Below are 21,672 nucleotides of genomic sequence, written 5' to 3'. Positions count from 1 at the left end.
CTAGGACACCTTTTATTTAGGTTTTCTTTTTGTATCTCTTAATATTATTTTATCATTTTCCCTACAAATCACACTTTTTTATAAGATTAATCCCCCATTATTTCATTGTCTTTGTTACCATTATAAGTAATATTAGACTTCCTGATTAATTATTGCTGGTTATTAGAACTTCTCTAATTTGGCATGTTGATCTTTCATCCAGCAACCCTGCTAAACTTCTTAGTTTTTAACTTAGTTTTTAACAGTTTATAGATGTTCCTGCATTTTCTTTGTAGACTGCCATATTTTCTGCAGATAATGATGTTTTCATCTCTTCTTTTCCTGTCACGATGACTTGTATTTCGTTTTCTTGTTTACTGCATTGGCTGGGACCCCCTGTTCACTGTTGGGTAGTAGCAGTGATACTGGGCATCCTTGTCTGTTGGTTGTGTTTATTACAAGTGTGTAATGAATTCTCCCAGTGCACCCATTCTCACCTTTTTCCCCATGATGTTCACATTGAGCATCTGCAGTATGGCTAGCCAAGATTAAGGTGGGAACTGTGGTCATGTAATGAAATTAAGTTATCATATTAGTAAGTAGACCCAAGCTTTACCTTATTCAAACTCTTTCCTCACTTTCTGAATCAACCCATCCACATCTGTTGTCAGTCTTTCCGGAAACAATACATTAAGTATAACTGACTTTAAGAGGTCTCGGCTACAAGTGTTTTTGTTGCATTGGACAGCACTGGCTTCATTGGAAGTGTCATACCATCAGAAACATAAATTTAAATTTTTTGAGATTCTGTGAAAATGCTCATTGTTCACATTGATTTTGTTTTGCAATTCCTTTTTTGTAGACTCCAATGAACCAAGCTTCAACTCGTTCCCACTGCATTTTCTCTATTCACTTATCAAGCAAGGAGCCAGGATCTGCGACCGTCCGCCATGCCAAACTTCACTTGGTTGACCTGGCTGGTTCAGAGCGAGTTGCAAAGACTGGAGTGGGAGGCCAACTTCTAACAGAGGCCAAGTACATCAACTTGTCCCTTCATTACTTAGAACAGGTAAAATGGGCACAACGGGATTAACTATATCTACCATTTGCTGACACACTTTACTAGGCACTCAGCTAACATTTTTGTTTTTTGTTTTCCTCTTTTATTGTGGTAAAATATACATAACATAAACTTCATAATTTTAATCATTTTAAGTATTCAATTCTGTGTCGTTATGTACATTCACAGTGTTGTGCATCCATCACCGCCATCCATTTCCAGAACTTTTTTCATGACCCCAAACAGAAACTCTGTACTTATTAAGTAGTAATTCTCCATTTCCTTATGCTTCCAGTATCTGGTAACCTCTGTTCTACTCCCTGTCTCTATGAACTTGCCTATTCTAGATACTCGTATAAGTGGAATGTACAATATTTGTCCTTTTCTGCCTGGGTTTATTTCCCTTAGCATAATGTCTTCAAAGTCCCTCATATGCTGTAGCATGTATTTGAATTCTGTTCCTGTTCAAAGCTGAGAAATGTTTCATTGTATGTACATGCCATGTCTTGTTTATCTGTTCATCCATCGACGGATGCTTCAGTTGTTGCTACCTTTTGGCTATTGTGAATAATGCTGCTGTGAACATTGGGGTAGCATTTTGTATATACCATTTCATTTAAACCTTACAACAGCCCTACAATGTAAGGTATTAGTTATTTCCATCTTGTAGATTTTAAAACTCAGATCTTCCTGAGGCCTTCCCAAGGTTACCAGCTAGCAGTAAGATGAGGAGTAGAATCTTGAATTGCCTGGCTACAAGGCCCATGTGTTTTCTTACTATACCTTATTGTTTTTACTGTAAAGTTTGTAATGGGTGTGAAAATAGGTTATAAATGGCCTCCTGTGGCCTATCTTTTCAGGCTTGTGGCTTAGTTATAGGAACATAATTTAGAGATGACCGATATCTTTTTTGGCTTCTGGTGACTTGAGTTCGTGATTGTGATCCTGCAATGGTTCTCTTTGCTTTACCTGTCCTCCCGACCCCTACCCCAAGTTTACTACAATCTACCCCAGTGTGTGCTCTGTTTTTTATTTCTGATTTTGACTCCAGGTGATAAGAGAGCTCATCTGAATTTAGCCAAATAAATTTTCCAGAAAAAAATCCTCACCCCTTAAAATGAGCATATTGAATTGGATGATTTCTCAAGTTTCTTTCAGCTCTGTGAGTGAAGTGCTGTGAGTTGAATGTTAAAGATGGCAACTACTTCCAAATTCTCAGAAAAAAAAAAAAAAAGAGGAGCATGATTAAAACCTGGAGTAGAGAAGTGCAGACTATATTGGCAAGGCAGAAGGACTTGCTAATGAGTGTTGGAGGCTAAAAGATTTGAAAAAACAAACAGAAACACCCCCTCCCCCCTTTTTGAGACTGATATTGTCCTGATGGTAAATGCTTTCTAATGGTCAAGTTGGCTGAAAAAGCAGATTGAGAGAAACCTAAGGGAGTTGTATCTGAACAAGGTACATGCAGTTAGGCTCTAACCAAATAAACCCCCGTAATGCAGCACCCAGAGATTAATGACCTGCCCAGTGTTCAGATCAATTTTAGTGTTTCTGACAAGATTCAGGCTTCCCTAGCTCTTCCTTACTCAAATATTACACACTACTTTTACTTTAACAGAGCATTTACTTAATAGGACACTTACAAAACATTGATATAAAAACATAACGGACTATATTTAAAGTGCTTTATTTCAAAGAAATATACCTAGTTGTTTCAGTTGGTAGCACTGTTGGCTTTAATTCCCATTATGCCCATCTGTTCATACAAAATTATATTCATTAGTTGAATCAGAATTTCCACCAATTGTTACCACTCAACGAAAACATTCTGCCCCTAATCCTCTCTTCATTTTAGCACAACCTCTGTAAGCTGCTACTTGTCATTAGAACTATTTCTCTCCCCACATCTCTTCTCTTCAGGATTCTTATAACATCAGCCTCATGTGAGTGGTCTTGGTGGCTCTGTGCATTTGGTTTCCTGTATAACGAATTTATGTACTTAAACATTTACAAGGAGCAAGAGCATGCTGAGGACTGTGCCAGGCACTGGAGCATAGTGCCAAGCAAAGTAGAAACGGTCCTTGCCCCAGAGGTCTCATGGGCTGGTGCAGGGAGATGTGCGTGGAATAAATAGTCATTGAATACTTGGTTTTAGTCCAGGTGAGTTGTGCAGAAAAAGGCCAAGGGGTGAGGAAAGCTTGTAATGGGGGATCGGACTTCAACTGAGAAAGGTGGAGGGAATGAAAGTTCTTTCAGGGCTGATATTAAGCAAAGATTCAAAGAATGAGTAGGAGGGAACCAGGCAGGGCTGGGGTTAGTGTATGTCAGGCAGTGGGAACTTGGAGTCCGTTAGCCCTTTGCTCCAGTACAGGGGCTCGATTGACCCAGAGCTGCAGTGACATTCACATGTCGTTGACCTTTGGCTTTCAGAATGTAAATAATCTGTTTCATATTCACCCAATGCGTCACTCCAGCTGTTAACTGCTTACACTGATCCACAAGTGTCTTCGTGGAGGTTATAGCATAAGACAAGGGAGAGAGAAAAAGGGGAAGGTTAGCCCGAGAGTGAAGAGGGACACAAATGTAGGAAACTGGAGTATGTGGACATAGATGTGTGAAGTTGAATAAATGTAGGAGTTGCGGCTAGAGAAGAATAGGTGGGTAGTAGAGAAATTTTGGAATTTCACACAGAAAGAGATAAGTGAGAGAGATCCAAGGAGTACAGGGGAATAGGAATAATAAAAAGAGGCAGGCAGATACCATTAATGAAATAACAGGACTTTTGTACACAGGTTTTCTTTATGTTGGACTTGATTATGGGGCTAACGAGACCGGACGTGTAACACAATTTAGTTTAACTCACTTCATTCATTCATTCACTCATTCATTCAACAAATTATGATTAAGTGTCCGTGAAGTGCTACAAGTTATGTTAGGCAATGGGGATAAATGCATGGGTGAGAAGATAGTCTATGCTATCGTGTTATCCAGTGAAGGATTAAAGCAAATAAACAGATCCTTACAGGGTGCCTGGATGGCTCAGTCGGTTGAGTGTCTGACTCTTAATTTTGCCTTAGGTCATGATCCCAGGGTTGTGGGATAAAGCCCCACAGTTGGGCTCTGTGCTGGTTCCACAGTAGAACCTGCTTGAGATTCTCTCTTTCTCTTTCTGTCTCTCTCTCTCTCTCTCTCTCTCCCTGTGCCCCTCCCCCACTCACGTGTGCGCACTCTCATTCTTTCAAAAAAAAAAAAAAATCCTTACATATAGTCAGATAAATGCTCTATTAGAAATTCAGGTAAATGTTTGTAATTAATTACATCTTCTCCATCTTATTTTATATATATCTATATCTATATATATGGAGATGTCCTAGGACAATTCGGTAACCTCTCTTACATTTATTATCCCACACTACTTATAGAAATTCCATGAAGAACCGTCACTGCCCTTCTAGCCATAATTATGGACCTTACACCTGCTCGCAGGGCACAACCTTTCTGAGTTGAATGCACCTTATTGTGCTCATAAGTAAATAAATTTCTGTTTGTCAGAACATTGTTGGTTTTGGAAATTTCCTTGTGTATGCAGTCCTCTTTCCAAAAAGTCTCCTTGAAAACATTTTAAGCCACAATAACAGGGTACATCTTGGCCCTAGAAATTAAGTCTGTGGAAGAGAAGGAAGGGGATATACGTATTTGTTCTAACCATAAGCCTCACCAAGTGCCCCTGGTGTGACCCTCAGTCTCTATCAGCCCAAACATCAAGTGAAAAACCACTGGGAACAGAGTGTTTGCTCTCTGCCTCTACAGAAATCAGAATCAGGGTCACCTTCAGCCAGTTACCCCCCATTAGTGGGACTTCCCCAGAGTTTTCGTTTCCATTTGGCTTCCACTAAATATGTGTGTTCAGGAGGAAAACTAATGGTGCCAGTGCCAGTTGTAACCACTCCAAATCATTGTCAGTTTTCAGAGGCTAATTTTCCATGTGCTTCTGAGCTCTTTAAAGGGAAATCTCTTTAACTCATTAAATAGCAATCTGAGTTATTGATTTTAGGCATAGTTTCAAGATAGTTGGAGATACTGTTAAATATAATGTGAGTTTCCACTCTTTGTTGCTTAAAGAATGCCTTCAGGAACACATTGTTGTATTTGTACATGAAATCCCAATGGAAGTAGACACTAAAAAAAAAAAAAAAAAAGAATCCAGGTTGTATACCACCTCCTTACCCTGTGCCATGTGGATCATTTGGTTCCTGCTGAATTCGGAGAGCCCAAAGCTGCCCCACAAAGAATAATCTACCTTTGCCTCTCTCCCAAATACCAGCCATTTCTGGGTCACTCTGAAGATCTATATCTGCTCCAAGGGGTCTGGGCTTGTTATGGTATCCCCAAACTCCTTTAGAGCTGAGAAGATCCCTCTTGGAGAGAAATGGTCCAGAACTGGATTTATATGGCTGTAGCAAGTGTCCAAAGGGATCATAAGGAACATAGCCTGGACACCCCTGCAAACACGGGGTACTTTTTGTTTTACTATTCCAGAAACTACCTCTATGCATCTTTAAAACATTTTTGTGAGATAGGCAGGCATTCTAATCCCACTTTTACAAGTGAGGAAATAGAGACTAATAAAGGTAAGAGATTCGCCTAAAATCACACAAGTGTGCAGCTGGTTTCTGCCTCTGAGTCCTGGGTTCTTTCTTTTATTATGCACTGCTTTCATTTCCCCCATTTTTAAAGACCATGCTTTCCGATCCGTAATCCCATTTTGAATTTTAATTATTCTCTTGAACAATTTTAGAGCCCTTTCTGGAAAGGACATTGGGATTGCCTCTATAACACTCATTGCAGGAGTAGCAGCCAGGGGCCCATCCCAGCTCTAGGAGTAGACCTTGACTAGTGTAGGCTAGGTGGGACCTTGGCTAGAGTGATTGGTTCAGGGATGGGCCCGTGACCCATGTTTGTCCCTAGGAAAGCTCAGAATGTATGTTTAATAATTAGAGAACTTTATCACATCAGTTATAAATAAGAACATTGGTCAGCCATCTGGTGGCCATGAAGAGAGGCAGACTTCTATAACATAGAAGGTAGAGCAGATACTGGTGAAAACTAAGTCCTCGGTGGTAGCACTGCCCTTTCCTTAAAACTTTCCTATTGCACATGGGCCAATACATCTCCCTTAGGATTAAATCCAGTTTGTACATTTTCTGTCATTGCAACCAAAAGCAAGTTAAAAACTCCATTTACCTGAATACCAACAGGAAATTTAATAAGCGTATTCTCTTTCATATCATCTAAGTTTCATCAAGCTGTTGAATAGAAGAGATGTTATTTCCTGAAACAGGAAAAAAATAGTGACAGGAAAAAAATAGTGTTTTATGAAAAAATTTCAAAGTACTTACAATACTGTTAGATACTTAATTATGATTCATAATTAATAATGCCACCCTCTCCACACATCCGTCCCACCAACCCCTCCCTGTTTGGTCTGGTGTTTGATATTTGGGCCTGCCTTGCTTGTTATAGATATTTCATTTGTCCTCTTGGCTCTGAGGCTTTGGAGTTCTGCTCAGTGTCCCCTACTACCTACCGTCTTGCCACTCAGATTTGGGTCTGCCATGTTCCCCACTTCCTTTCCAATTATATCAAACTCAGTTCTGCCAAATCTCGTTGCATACTATTGACCCTCGCACTGTCTTCCTAGGTGAAGCTAATTAGTCTACTCATTTATTTGTTCATTTATTTCACGTAAATGCATCAAGTGCATGTTGTATTAGTCAGATTTCTTAGTTGTGAACTGGAAAACCCACTGTAGCTAATTTAAGCAGTGTAGAGTTTATTAAACATAAAGAGTCTCAAGAAAAGTTGAGAGCTGGACTTGGATACTATCCAGCTAGGAGCAGAGCAAACAGGAGACACATCCAACCACGCCACTGAACTGTTCTGCAAAACATTACCATTACCCCAGTTGGCACTCAGGGCATTAAGTCCTGGATTCCAGAAAGTTCCTGCAGCTGCCTCAAAGAAACCAGATGCCTTTGCCACCACATTGTCCTACAAATCTGATCTTCCTCCTGTGGCCACCACCTCTCATGACTCACCTCCCAGTTCCACACTAGGGTGTCCTCTTGATGGAGCTAGGTCTCTTGTGGAAAGTTGAATCGTAAGAGAGACTAGGTCCTTCTTTTTTTTTTTTTTTTTTTTTTTCCAAGTTTATTTATTTATCTTGAGAGAAATAGAGACAGCATGCATGGGGAAGGGGCAGAGTGAGAGAGGGAGAGAGAATCCCAAGCAGACTCTGTGCTGCCAGTGCAGAGCCTGATGTAGGGCTTGAATCCATAAAACCATGAGATCATGACCTGAGCAGAAACCAAGAGCTGGACTCTTTAACCAAGTGCGTTACCCAGGCGCCCTAGGCTGCTCACTTCTAATGGAAGATGTGTGGCCATCAGCTCAGACTAAAGGCAGGGAGAGGAGGCCATGTGGAGGTTTGAAACAAAAGGATAAGATGTGAAGGCCTCATTTCTGAGAGTGGAGAAGTAATTATTGAGAGAAATATCACAGGATACCTGGTTTGCAGTAAAATGTGTGGTCAGCAAAATAAAGCGAGATCCAGTGGTCGTTTGTGTTTTTGCTCCAAACAGCCCTCAAAAACAATCTTGTTTTGTAAACCAAGGGAGTAGAAGAGGTTCTGTTGGTGGGAATTACACACCTGAGAGCGGGGAGGATCAGAACAGTGACAGGTGTTGGCAGAAGTATTTTCGAGAGTCAGGGCCTGGTGATGCCCTTCAAGTCACATCTGTGCGTGACTTATTCCTGATGCTTGGGATGGGCATCTAGCACTGGGTTCGTCTTTCCAGGAAAACCCCGAACCCCTGGTGGCTTCCTTTGGGAACCCCCACAGCAGCCTTTCATCCAGCTAGTTCCTTCTCATTAAGTACCTAACACACTTGCGAAAAGTAAGATGAACGAGACTCAGAACCAACATAAACTTCCCCCATCACTTACAGTGGTAGCAAACACATATAGAGCACTTCTTATGAGCGGGGGGTACTTCTTAAAGCAGTTTGTACATTTTTACTCTAAATTGTACAGATTTTAACTCTAAATCATGCCAGCTTCCTATGAGGGAGATACTATCCTTTGTTTTATAGTTGAAGAGATTGAGGCAGAGATGTTGAGTGACCTGTCCTAGTAAGGCTAGGATGTCAGACCTGAACAATGTGGCACCCAATTCTCAGGTCTCTACCACTAACCCCTGCCGTCTCATAGTTCTTATATACTGTTCTGCCTCTTCTACCTTGAAGATGGGTCATATCAATCGATTTTGGTAGGATTTTAAAAATCTGGCATGATCTACTCTTGAGGTTTTTTTAAAAAAATGTTTATTTAGTTTTTGAGAAAGAGTGAGAGAGCACGAGCAGGAGAGGGGCAGAGAGATAGGGAAAGAGAGAATCCCAAACAACCTTTGCACTATCAGCGTGCAGAGTCTGACACTGGGCTTGATCTCATGGAACCGTGAGATCTTGACCTGAGCTGGAATCAAGAGTCAGACGCTTAACCAACTGAGCCACCCAGGTGCCCCTACTCTTGAGTTTTTATATAAATTTTCCAATGGCTGAAAACAGGATAATAACATACCCTGTTCTGTACCAAGTTATATCATCTGTCCAAAAATTACAGCATTCACGGTGGGATGTTTTTGCTAAGTTTACTTCCCTCTGCTTCCACCATTATTATACCAAATATTGTAAAGATATTTATTCTGAGCCCAAGTTTTAGATGTCACCCTGCATTGTTGTGATTTCTGTTTGTATTTTCACTGTAGTTGCGGCTTAGTTGACTGTCAAATGTGCATTTTCTGCTAATCTAATGCCATTATTTTTCTACTGTGCCACAGGTGATCATTGCTCTTTCAGAAAAACACCGTTCCCACATTCCCTACAGGAACTCCATGATGACCAGTGTCCTAAGAGACAGTCTGGGAGGGAACTGCATGACGACCATGATTGCAACACTCTCTTTAGAGAAAAGGAATATCGACGTATGTTGGTTCCTTCTGGGGATCTCAGTCTGAGTTTCTGTTGCTAGTTTATGAGATGGAGTTGAAGGTCCTGGGTGGGTTTCCATCTTTTCAGCTGCTTTCAGACACAAATACCCTGCAGAGTTCACAGCTTTGGTTTGTTTGCCGGCATTTTAATCATCCCCTTTGAGAATGGACTTCACACAGCACAGGATGGTGGGAAGAAGGCTCATACACGGGTTTTGGGAAGCCCCCTGGTGGGTTAGTAATGTTGGCTGGAAGACACGAGAGAAGAGACTCATTAGCTTCTGTTCCGTTTTGCTCCTGAAAACTGAGATACCTTGGAAGCACCTCCAAGAGGTGTCCCTGGACGTGTCGCTGAGCGCATTGCACAGGCCGTTTTGTCAGGGGCTGGCTTCTGACTGGCTTTCCTGGGTTGCTTTAGAGTCAGCTTGGCATTTTACACATTTCAGTTGAATGCCCAGGGTCTAGATTTTTCTCCCAAAGAGGAAAGCAGGAAGTGGCAGGGTGTCTTTCAAAACAAGGCCAAGCCCTAAGTGCATTCTAAGATGCCTTGAAAAGCCTCTCTCTTTGGTCTGTTAACAAATGTTTATTTTATAGTCTTTCATGTTTGTGAATTATAATAGTACCTGCTATGATTATGATTTGTATATGTAGTTTTCTGGTTGAATAGATCAATAGTTGAAAAAAACATACCAGTCGCCACTCAGGACCTCACGATCTCCCACAGTTTGGGCATTGATCATATTATTAAGCCAAAATAAAATTTTTATTAAAGTTTTTATTAAAATAATGTTCTAAAGCAAAGCTTCCTAATTTGGAAGACTGATTCCTCATTGTGTTTTATACACATCACTCTTTAGGTGTGCGTCTTTCTTCTGTGAACAAAACTTAAGTTTTATCTCTCAAAGTCATAACATTTTAAGGAGTTATGTTGCTTCCTTAGGAGTCTATATCTACCTGCAGATTTGCACAACGAGTGGCTCTCATAAAGAATGAAGCTGTTCTCAATGAAGAAATCGATCCCAGATTGGTAAGCCACTTTTAACTTACTATGTTAAAAAAAAAAGAAAAAAGTATATCATAGATGAGCAAAACTAGAGGAGCACGTCCTCTGTTCCAGGCAGTGTTCTAAGTGTTGGAACTGTATTAATTTATTTAATTCTGATGACAACCTTACAAGTAGATGTTAACTCCATCCCCACTTGACGGATGACAAAACTGAGGCACAGAAATGGTAAATAACTTGTGTAGAGTCACAGTGCCATAAGCAGCAGAGCCAGGATTCAGGTGCAGATGGTCTGACTCAAGGGCCTGCCACCTGCAGTCCCATCAGTCTGCTCCCAAGATGTGCAGTGAGTCCCAAGGATGTGTATGATGCAGTCACATCCACTTATATTTACATGCAGCTGGTGGCCTTTCAGAAAACATCAGTTTAACTTTCTAGAGATAATAATAATAGGCCATCTTTTATAAAAGCTAACAGAGAAGAAGTTCTAATGGTTATTAAGTAGAACCATATTTTGCATAACTGTCCTGTTATTTAGAGATTAAAAAAAAATTCATCATGGGTTTGGTCTGTGGAAAAATAGCCAAGCTTCTAGTTTTATAGCAATGAGTCCTGCTTTATCAAAGTGCTTTTTTAAAGCAAAAATATTTGCAAGTTACATGACTCAGATCCTCATTTTAAATGCAGATGTTTTCTCTTTATTTTGTTAGTCTTCTCTGAACGAAATACAACATGGAATCAACTTATGCCAACATTGAAGATGTTGAAATAGAATATTTCAGTTTTGTACATTCCCAAATTAAGATTATATTACTTTTCAAATCACTCAGCTCTTAAAATTTTCTCTAGAACAGAAGCTGGCATAAGCTTAGCAGGATGCGTTATAAAAAGATGGTGAAATCTTACCAACAGCACCTCATTTACAAATTTCTCAAATTCTAAAAAAAAAAAAAAAGCCCTTCTCAAATTCACTGTTACCCGTATTAATTATTTCCTTTGGATTGTGCGCCCTGTCTCCCCTGAAGTCATTGCATTAAAGTGTAGAGGTAAAGAGGTAACAGAAATAATGAGGTTATTTGTTTTACTCTCCTCCCCTCAGGAACTTAAGCTGCCCTTATGGAAATCTCCTCTGGAGAAACCAAATGGGTGAGGTAGGGTCTCTTTCTAACACAGGCCCTGGTGAAACAACAGCATAACACAAGACCCCCCCATCCCCCCGCTGAAAGAAGGAGTCAGAATTCAAAGGCATGAGTCAAGTGAAATGGAACTTGTAAGATGAATTCTTCTACCATCCCTCCTTCTCCAGCAAGCAGCCCGGTAGCATCACTGAGCAGCGTGAGAAAGACAGGAATGAGCTATTAGCCCAAAGACAAAAATTAGTGCATAATTGAAGGAAAATAAACACATTTGACACTAGAGGGTCTTTTTCTTTAAGTTTTTAAAAAACAAAGAGAGACTTTTCTTTGAAGGAACTTGAAGAATGTGAAAAAAAAGATGAACATTATCATGTGTTTGATGTAGGGCTTGTGAGAAGCTTAACAAAAAGAGAAACCCGAATCAAAGCTGATAGCTGATAATTGAACAAATGTTGAGGTCTTCCTGATGCAGAATTCATCTGGTAATTGACAAGTATTATCTCCTGGCCTCTTTAATGGCTTCTAGAACTGACATTACTGTTCATTACTTTATGTACAGAGCTTTTCTGAAGCACAAGTGACAATTACAAATTTGTCCTCAAAACCACCTAAAACACAACTTGGATGGGATTTCCAATATCTTACTGTCAAAATCCAATGGCACACAGGAAGCCAACCCTCTGAGAGCAGGATCATCAAGGATTTGACTTGCTTTCTTTACAAGTATTAATACCTCAGGGAGACAATATGATAAAAGAATTGTAAGCAGGCCAGAGTCTGTGGTGACTGGGCATGGCCCCAAATCTTCTAAGGAAGGCTCTCATTCCAAAGTTTCTACACTAATTTGATGCGAGATGTGACTGTACTAATCTCAAAATCATGAAAAGTTGGCTTAGTTTTGAGATTTCTGTTCAGTAACAGAAGATAATTTGGTTGTTAGATTTGACTTTGAAAGCCTTAGCAGATGTAGAAAATATGGCATCAATATTAATTTAGTGGAGCAGGAGGTGGGGGGAGGGGAGGTTCGAATACAAATGAATGACTCACATAGTTCCTGTCTAAGGATTTTCACTCTGCAGAGCTTGATGATTCCAAGCATGTTTTTGAAAAGGAGCAAACAACCAAAACCCACTCAATCCTGTGCATTTAAATGAAATTCCAGGAGCACTGATGTGTTCAAAATACTCAGTCACCATGTTCTTTGGAACATCAGGTCTAGTTGATGTGGCAGAGATAATCTGAAACCCACTGATATAAAATTCGACAGGCACGTTTGACATATATGTCTGAAGTTGAATGAAGTAAATAAGGGGATTCTCCAGGGCCCAGAAACAAAGTTGAGGCTGCAGTTGTCCTGGAGTAGAAGAGGTGAAGGGGATTGTAAGAAAAGCATCAGAGTTGAAGCCCCGGAACCTTGGAAGACAGATGATGAACCCGTGACACCCTGTCTGCTTCCCAACATAAAACAAGTGAAAAGGTGAACCAGAAAGGGGCAAAAAAATCTGTCCACTGACATAGGGAGATGCTAGTGAAGCTTGTCTGCCTTAGCCTGAACTTTAGGTGGAGCAAAATATGGTTTCTCTGAAAATTTGAAATCCTAATGCTCTGCTACACATGGGTTTGAAGTTCAAATTTACAAACTCCCTTGGTCTGGTAGACCCCAAGCCAAGAAGTCAGATAAATGAGTGAGAAAAATAAATCCAAAACAGTAGAAAGACAGAAATAAAAGTGTGGAAATGAGTGAAAACAAAACCCAAAGCGGAGATACAGTGGAGAAGAGCAACAAACCCCAGAAGTTGATTTTTAATCTAATAATAAAATGAACAAATCTCAGGAAAGATTAATGAAGACAAGAATAAAGAAGGCAGAAATCGATACAATATTTGCAATGAAAAGAGGACTTACCTATAGGCACAGTAGATATCTTAAAATAATAATAAAAGTATTTTGAGTGACTTTATGGCTGTAAATTTGGAAACAAACAAAATAGACAATGTCCTACAAAAATATCACACTGAAACTAATGCAAGAAGCATTAAAAAAGCATGAATAGATGTATGACTAATGACTAGATTCAATAATAACAAAGCTACCAAAAGGAGAGAAAGAAAAACAGAAAAAGAGAAAGAAGAAGGAGAGAAGTGATGGAGGAAGGGAGAAAAAAAAGACAGGAAGGAAAGAAGGATGGACCAGACTCGATGTTTTTTTAAGTTGGTCGAATATTGAAGGAAGAGTATAAATTGAATTCAGCCTGCTAATTTTTGTTTTAGGGAATTTGCATTACGACCATATATTATTAATATGATATATGGTATCATGAGCTAGTTGGGTTTATTTTGGGAATTTAAAGGTAATCTATCATTAGAAAACATGTTAATGTATAGTAAAAGAATAAGAGCCATGGGAAAAATAAACACCAAATTTCAGGTAATGGTAACAGGGAATTCATTTAGGGAAGGCTATACAGAGACTTGGGCTTCAAAAGAGTAATGTTTTATTTCTTAAGCTAAGTAGTAGGTATATAGGTATTTACTTACGCTAACTAGTGGATTTATAAGGTATACTTTATGTCTTTTTGTACATTGGAAGTAGTTCATGCGGAAAAAAAAGTCACATGAATTAAGGTGACTTATCATATTCACAGTTTAAAAGAGAAAAATTATATTATCACATTACTAGATGCAGAAAAAGTATTTGATAACATTAAACATTCATCCATAGTTTGAAAAGACTCGTCAAACTATGAATATCAGTGAACATCCTTCAAGTGATTAAGGGTATCAACCGAAAGCTAGAGCAAACATTTTAAAGATGAAATGTTAGAACGAATAAGATCAGCATATCGGAAGCATTATACTTCGAAGTCCTAGCTAGGACAGAGACATTAAAAAAATAATAATAATAGTGTATGAGGATTTGAAAAGAAGAAAACATCGTCATTGCTTACAGATAATTTAGTTGCTTATATAGAACATCTAAGAATATGTAATGATTAATAGAAACAAAACAATGTTCAGAAAATTATGTGGCACATAATTCATACATAGAAATTGTCTTCCTATAAATCAAAGCCAACAACTAGAATATGTAATATTAGAAAAATTTGATTTACAGCAGCAACAAAAACTTGAAAATTCTAGGAAAAAAACTCTAATTAAACATATTTATAGAAAACGTGATACATCTTTATTTAAAGGAACCGGTGGAACGCCATACTATATTCATGGATGAGAGGATTCAACATGACTAATTTGATAAGTCTTACCAAATTACTCCTTTAATCGAATTTATTTCTGGCTAAAAATTGAGGAGGACCTTTGGGGAAATTTTATAAGCTGCATCTCAAACTTATACGAAAGAACAAATGACCAAGAATAGCCATGTCTGTTTTGGAAAGGAATAAAATGAAAGTGGCTTGTTCTATCTAGCTGCCAAAGTTTCCTAAGATATAATCATTAAAATAGCGTAGTATTGCCGCACATATAGTCAAGTACATAAATGTTTTTAACCAATGGCCCAGAAAAGGACACATTTATATGTAGAAATATGTTATGTAACAAAATTATAATAGCAAATCTTGCATGGTTAGCTGCTGTATAAAAAATAAAATTAGATCCATATCTCATACTTTATCCAAAATAAAAGCCCACATGTGAAAAGCAAAGCTTTAAAACTTTTATAAGAATATATAGGAAAATATTCCTATGGTTTAAGGTAGAAAATGGATTTTGTTTACGAAGACACAAAACTACAACTCATAATGGAATAAGTCGATAATGAAATCATACTGAAATTTAAAACTTTCACTTAACACAAAGAACACCACAAAATGGCATAGATTGGGAGAAATCATATACCTTACATAAAACTAATAATGGATTCATATATAAAGCAGCCTGCATAAGGCTTTCCATAAGGCTTTCCTTTTTCCATAAGGAAAAAAAAAAAAAAAATACAACTCAGTGGAAACAAACAAGAATATAAATAAGTGATTTACAGAAGAGGAAACCAAACAGCCGATATACATATGCAGAGATGACCAACCTCCCTAGTAATCAGAAAATGCATATTTTAACTAAACAAGGTGCCATTTTACATCTTCCAGACCGGCAAAATTAAAGCGTCTGTCAGTACTCCATAAGCAGTGAAGTAAATGTGGGCAAACAGGAACTGTATATCATGGATGAAGAATCTAAGTTTATACAACTACTCTGAAGACCAACTTAGCAAGGCATACTGAAGAGGAGGGAGATGCACAGACTCTCCAACCATGCAGTTTTGTTTCTAAGTGCACACATCAGAGACACTCACATATGTGCCCAAGGAGGTGTTCATAGTGTTGATAGCCACATTGTTTATAAAAGCAAAAGTAAAAATCCTAAATGTCCATCAGCAGGAGACAGAGATAAATTGTGACATAGTCCTTTACTGAAGCAGTATATGCCCATGAAAATTAATGAACTAGAGCTACATGTAGCAGTATAAATAATCTCAGAAAAAGAAGTTATCATTCCATGCAGTAAGGTAACATTTACATAAGGTTTAAAGCATGGAAAACGATACCATATATGACTTACAGTGCCATCCATAGGTATAGATGGAGGAAACATATGAAAACATGCAGGGAGATGCTCTCCACTATATATAGTACAGTGATCACCCCGGGAAGGACAGAAAAGGAATAGGAATTAGGAGCTCCGGTTACATAAGTAATGTTTTATTTGTTAAAATAAATTCTAGAACTATTTTGACAAAATGTTGAGATTTAACAAAGCTGGGTGGTAGGGCCAGGGGTGGCTTTCCGATCATTCTCCGTGTGTTTTTGTGTCCTTAAAATAATTCGTAATTTGCAAAGATGTATGTTCTCTGTCACCAAGTTCCCTTTAATGAGGAGGTGATGTTGATTCTCCCGCCTTGCCGTTTGTAGATGATTATACGCCTACAAAAAGAAATTCAGGAGCTGAAGGATGAACTGGCCATTGTCACTGGGGAGCAGAGGACAGAGGCGCTCACAGATGCAGAGCTCCTTGAGTAAGCCTGCAGACCTTTTTCTTTTTCTTTAACAGTGAAAGTTTGTGTTAACTTCTTTGTTGGCCCTAATGTTATGAATTCACCTCAAAGCACGAAGGTCTCCTGGGACAGTCTGAAATTGCATTTAGGCGCCAGTTAAGAGTGGCGGCTTTCCATGAAAAGCTGGATAAGGCTGGCAGTGTTTTTGCCGCCTCAGCTTTGAGGAAGTAAAGAACAGAGCATAGAAAGGATGGGAATATCCTTCTCATGCCAGCTGAAGAGAAGGTCTTGTGTAATAGTCGTGCAATTAAAAACATATACACCAACCCCTCATATGCTGTGGATCTCAGATCTGAAAGGAATTCAAGAAATGTCCTTTGTATTAAAAAGCATCTTGTTGCAAGCACCAATTTATCCCATGCCAAGGTAGGCTCTCTCCTTTAATAAATAGATGGCCCATATATTATAGTTCAAATACTAGAAATGGGAATGAAAGCAGGTATTCAGGGCTTTATACAGCATGGCATCTGTCAGTGGCACAGTGTGGCTCTCATTCTCTCTCTGATCGTGAGCCACAGTGGTGGACTTTCTTGTTGTTTCTGTGCAACTTATAAAGCATCTGTGGAGTGATAATAGTGGGCTGGACTTAGAAGGCAGTGATATTCTCTATTTCCAAAGGAGAAATAGAGATACACAAGATTTTTCTAAGGGCTTACAATCATTTCATCTAACCCTCTCTCAACAGAGAAAATGGTAAGTAATAGAGTTGATGAAAATATTTTCTTTAAACTACTTCCTGGCTGTGCCGAAAGGTAGGTCTAAACATTGAGAAGCCTTAAGCAAGTTTTTTTTTTTTTTAGAGCTTATTTATTTATTTTTGAGAGAGAGGGAGAGCGTGCACGAGTAGGGGAGCAGCAGAGACAGAGGGACACAGGATCCCAAGCAGGCTCCTCGCCATCAGCGCAGAATTCAGTGTGGGGCTCACACTCAGGAACCGTGAGATCATGACCTGAGCTGAGATTAAGAGTTGTACACTTAACTGACTGGGCCACCCAAGTGTCCCAAAGAAGCTTTCTGCTATAATCAAAGCTTCACTCTTCTAGGATAGCATCTAGAACACTCTGTTTAATAATAGGAGAGGCTCCTAAGGCTTTCCTTATAAATTTGCTCTGTGGCATATATGCAATTAATGCCACAGTGATATCTAATGATATCTTAGATGCTGAGAAAACCAAGCTGAGAATTCCCTCACTATGATGCTCCCTTCCCCTCAAAGAGAGGAATTACCAATTATTATCTTTGAAGATGCCTCTGCAGAATTTTGATCTTCAAGTCAGGGTTCAGCCAAGAAAAGAAAAACATTCTAGACCTCTCAACAGAAGGAATTTACCATGGGAAAGTTGTTGCACGGGAGGTGACATTGCAGGAAATACGCAGCACCCCAGACATCAGGAGCAGCAGGAGCCGTGACACCCTGGGATTGAAGGGATGATGGTAGAAGCTTATGTTACCAAAGTCTGAGACTGGAGCTGACCAACCAGAGCTAACCCACAGTGATGCTGTCCCATGTAAACTGGGCCACCAAACAAAGAGCCACAGGTGCTATCAGAGACAGCATCCTGGCAGGGAGTCCTGGCTTCTCTCTCACACCACTTCCAGTCTTCTACCTGCACGTCCCACTGGCTGAACTTGCCCGGAAACCAGAAACATGCCCAGAATTTGCCCAGAAACCATGCTCTCCCTGTTGGGAGAGTCAGAGAATGTAGTTTCCTGTGATGCAGGGTAAAAGAGGGGAAAAGTAGAAATCGGATCCAAGAGCAAGAAGGCAAATGGCCAGTACGTGAAATAAGTACCAGTGTTTTTGCTACGTCCGGCACATCCCAAATGTTGTTCAGGAGGCTCAGTTTAAGGATAAGATTTTGCATGTGGTGGTTTTAAGATGTCTGCTCCCTCCACTGCACCAAGTCTGAGGAATTGTAGAACTGAAACATCTGAATCTGTAGCCACACCCAAGAATAAGATGGAAACGTCTCAGGGGACTAGAGGCTTCAAGGAGTTGCAGGTAGATTGAAAGGTGGGGTTTAGATGGGTAAGAGGAAAGGGTAGACCAAGACTGGGCGCTGCACCATAAAAGCTACAAGGCTCGACATGGTGGCTCCCTGGAGTGGGAGAGGGCTGGGAGCAGCCTGCAAGGATTTGGCAGAGCCATGGTAGTGAGTGCAGTCTGTCTTGTGAACCCCTGCGCGCTCCTTCTTCTCCGCTCCACCCAGTGTTTAGGTCAGCGTTTAGGATGGAGAAATAGGGAAAGGCCTCAGGTAGCTGATGATATCCAGGACAAACTGGGGACCAGAGAAGCCCTGAAGGCCAGCCGCTGTCCTCGGCTCTGCCCAAGCCCTGTTCCCACTGAGAACAGTAAGGAGCATGGAGCATGAGCCCCCACAGCCGCTCGGCCCTCTTCCAGGACCACCTGCCCAGGGCTGAGAGTCTAGGAAAGATGAGTTCACAGTTGGGAACAACCAGAAACATGAGGACTGCCGACTTAAAGAAAGACCAGGACAAGGAGCCTTTACAGCTTGGAGGCTTCAGAACTAAATGTTATAAGAAGAGTGATTTAATATCTTTAGAGATGTACAAGACAGCATTATATCCACGAAACAACAGGACCTTTATTTTTATAAAACAGACTGAAGGAGATCTGAAAAATGAAGAAATGTAATTGTTGCCATTAAGAGCTTAATGGATGGCTCAGTGGCAGAATGAAAAAACAGAGGGGCAAATTAGTCAGCTAGGAAGATCAAGGCTAAGGAATTCTTCCAGAATAAAAGATGAAAGGAGAAAGGGAGAGACATTTAAAAGAAAGGAATCATAGAGATTAGCTCTAGATTTACTAATATCTAACAAATAGAAGTTTATAAAGGAGAAATAGAGATAAGGCAGAGGAGCCAATGGTTAAAGAAATATCTAAGGATTTCTTAGAACTAAAAAAAAAAAAAAAAAGACAGACTTCAGAATGAGAGGGTTACCATGTGCTAAGCTGTATAAGAATGTAAAAAATTTTAGAACCTCAAAATATAAAAGAATCCCAAAAATTATCAGAGAAGAAAAATATTATTAACAATCAAGAATCTGATTTAGAGCAGACTTTTCAACCTCTCTGGAAACAGGAACCTATAGTACTGAAAAACAAAACAGAAGAAAACAAAATAGAAAACAGGACTTTGAATGGAGATTTCTGTATCTGGCCAAATTAGCATGCAAATGAACACGTGAAACAAAGGCATTTTTCAGACACAGAAACTTTGAGACAGACAGTTAAACACCCTAGTCCTTCTCTAGAAGAGACTACGGCAAGGCTATATTTCACGAAAAGAAACATGCTGTAAAGTGTGAAAAATAATAACGAACAGATATTATTTCTTTATGACACCTATTACTGTATTAAATTTACATTATATCTTTTACCAACTTGCCACTTCCCACATACACAGATGTTTCTGATTAAAAGTTATTGACAGAAGTCCAATTTGTCATTCGTAGGAGTTTCGGGGGGTCTACTGGAGAGAAATAAATTTGTGACAACCAATTTAAGATACCGATGGACTCTTAGAGTGTAGTTGGTGTCCTTTGAGCCACAGATAACAAGTGTATACATGCTAGTTGGAACAGATTCTATATAAGACAGTATGTAGGGTTGCCATTAGTTTTTCTGGGCACTTGGTTCATTGATTCATTCATTCATTCATTCATTCATTCATTCATTCATTCAACATGTAGTCTTCATCTAGTATTTACAAAACTCTGCCCTAGGCCTTCAGAGAAGAACAAAAGATGAACGAAACCTACATTCACCTCTCCAGGGGTTCACAATGTAGTGGCAGTGACAGACATAAGCACAAGTAATCACAATGCAAAATGTAAGTGTTATGAGAAGATAAAAATAAAACATGAGATTGCAGAGATAGTAATGATTAATTATGAGCTCAGGAATCATGTAAAATTAGTTCCTGTGCCGGTAAATAAACGTCAGCAGGTCCCAGTGAATTACTTCTCTGCTGCCAAGTTAAGTATACTATATGGCACTACATCTTATTCATGATTTCTGATCAGCACAGAGGGAGAACGAATGCAAAATGTCACACCCACCCTGCCAAAACAAAGCACAGGGTTTGCCAAAATCCAGTACCTTGGGTGCTTGTTCATACTGACAGTGAGGATTATTCAGATAATGTGGGGTTTTGTTATGGTTTTTGTTATTTTGTTGTTACGGTTATGTTTTGCCATAATTAGCTAGAGTGAATATTGGCACAACTTAAAATTCATCAGATTTAAGCGTTCTTTATCCTCTTAAAGTAAAAGAGAGAAATTAAAATGTGCCTCGACTCTGGCACTGCTGTGTAATATCATGAGTCTGTGCTTTGTCTCCGGGGGCCCCTGGACATTTATTCAGGACTGTGAGTCAGATTCAGTCTCTCATGGTGCCAGGGCTCCCTGGATGGTCAAGGGGTGGGGGGTGGGGGGAGATAGTGGTGTTGGAGACAGGAAGAGTCCCATAGCTTGGCAGGACAGAATGGCAGAAATGCAGTGGCTTTGGCCTATTTCTCTGTCTTGCTGATTCCTGGCTTTATGCTGACTGGAATGGCATAAGGATATTCCTATCAGGGATTTTGTGAAGGATGTCAGAAAGCAGATATTTAATAGATAATGTATTCTGTATTCACTGTTATGTACAGTGGACAGTTTGGTGATGTCTGTTAATATCTGGCCCTATCAAATTTTTTTTTGAACGATTTCCTAACATGTCATTTCTTAATGTAAATATTTGTTGCACTGACTTGGATGCCTCAACTGAAGAGGGTTGCAGATGTCAGCCTCCAGTTATTGTGATATTTTTAGTTTACATCTTTTTTTTTGCCTGTGTAAATTTGAAAAGAGACAGCTGGATGAAGGCTGTATAGCCAAGTTAATGTTTATACAGAACTTCTTGGGTGAAGATTTGATTCTGATTGATTCTCTAAACACATACCTCTTTCTTTCTGTGGTTAAAAAGAAAAGAAAAGAAAAAAGAAAAGAAAAAAAGCCTGTAGATCTCTGGCTAAGATGGAAGTATTCTATCCTGGCCCAAGTCTAAATGAGTAAAATATTTTCTGCATAGCAACACTTTACTTCTGAGATGGAATTGAATTGGATCTCATGGGCTCAAGCTTGCCCAGAGTAAACTTCCAAACATCTGGATCCCTTTCTTTTTTCTGTTTTCCCCTCAGCCTTATTGAGACATAATTGGCATAGAACATTGTGTGAGTTTAAGGTGTACAATGTGATGAGTTAATATATGTATATATTGTGAAACGATTACCACTATAAAGTTAGTTAACACATCTATTACCTCACATACTTGTGTGTGCGTGTGTGTGCGTGTGTGTGTGTGTTGAGAGCTTTA

General features: G+C 39.4%; 1 protein-coding gene across 8 annotated transcripts in view; it reads left to right on the top strand.

Moving 5' to 3' along the window:
- Nucleotides 1–21,672, top strand: part of KIF6 (kinesin family member 6) — a 385,598-nt gene that overhangs the window by 125,094 nt on the left and 238,832 nt on the right. For all 8 annotated transcript variants that reach the window (XR_006202589.1, XR_006202588.1, XM_042938645.1 and 5 more), the window contains 4 exons: nucleotides 842–1,048; nucleotides 8,937–9,080; nucleotides 10,027–10,113; nucleotides 16,153–16,256. Coding sequence is in view for 6 of the 8 variants with exons in the window: in XM_042938645.1 (XP_042794579.1) it covers nucleotides 842–1,048; nucleotides 8,937–9,080; nucleotides 10,027–10,113; nucleotides 16,153–16,256 (542 nt within the window). In the remaining 2 variants the exon portion in view is untranslated. The remainder of the gene's footprint in view (nucleotides 1–841; nucleotides 1,049–8,936; nucleotides 9,081–10,026; nucleotides 10,114–16,152; nucleotides 16,257–21,672) is intronic.

The sequence above is a fragment of the Panthera leo genome, chromosome B2 (genome assembly GCF_018350215.1).
Source record: "Panthera leo isolate Ple1 chromosome B2, P.leo_Ple1_pat1.1, whole genome shotgun sequence".
Lineage (NCBI taxonomy): Eukaryota > Metazoa > Chordata > Mammalia > Carnivora > Felidae > Panthera > Panthera leo.
Note: the sequence above shows the minus strand (reverse complement) of the source record. Positions and strands in the feature narration are given on the sequence as shown.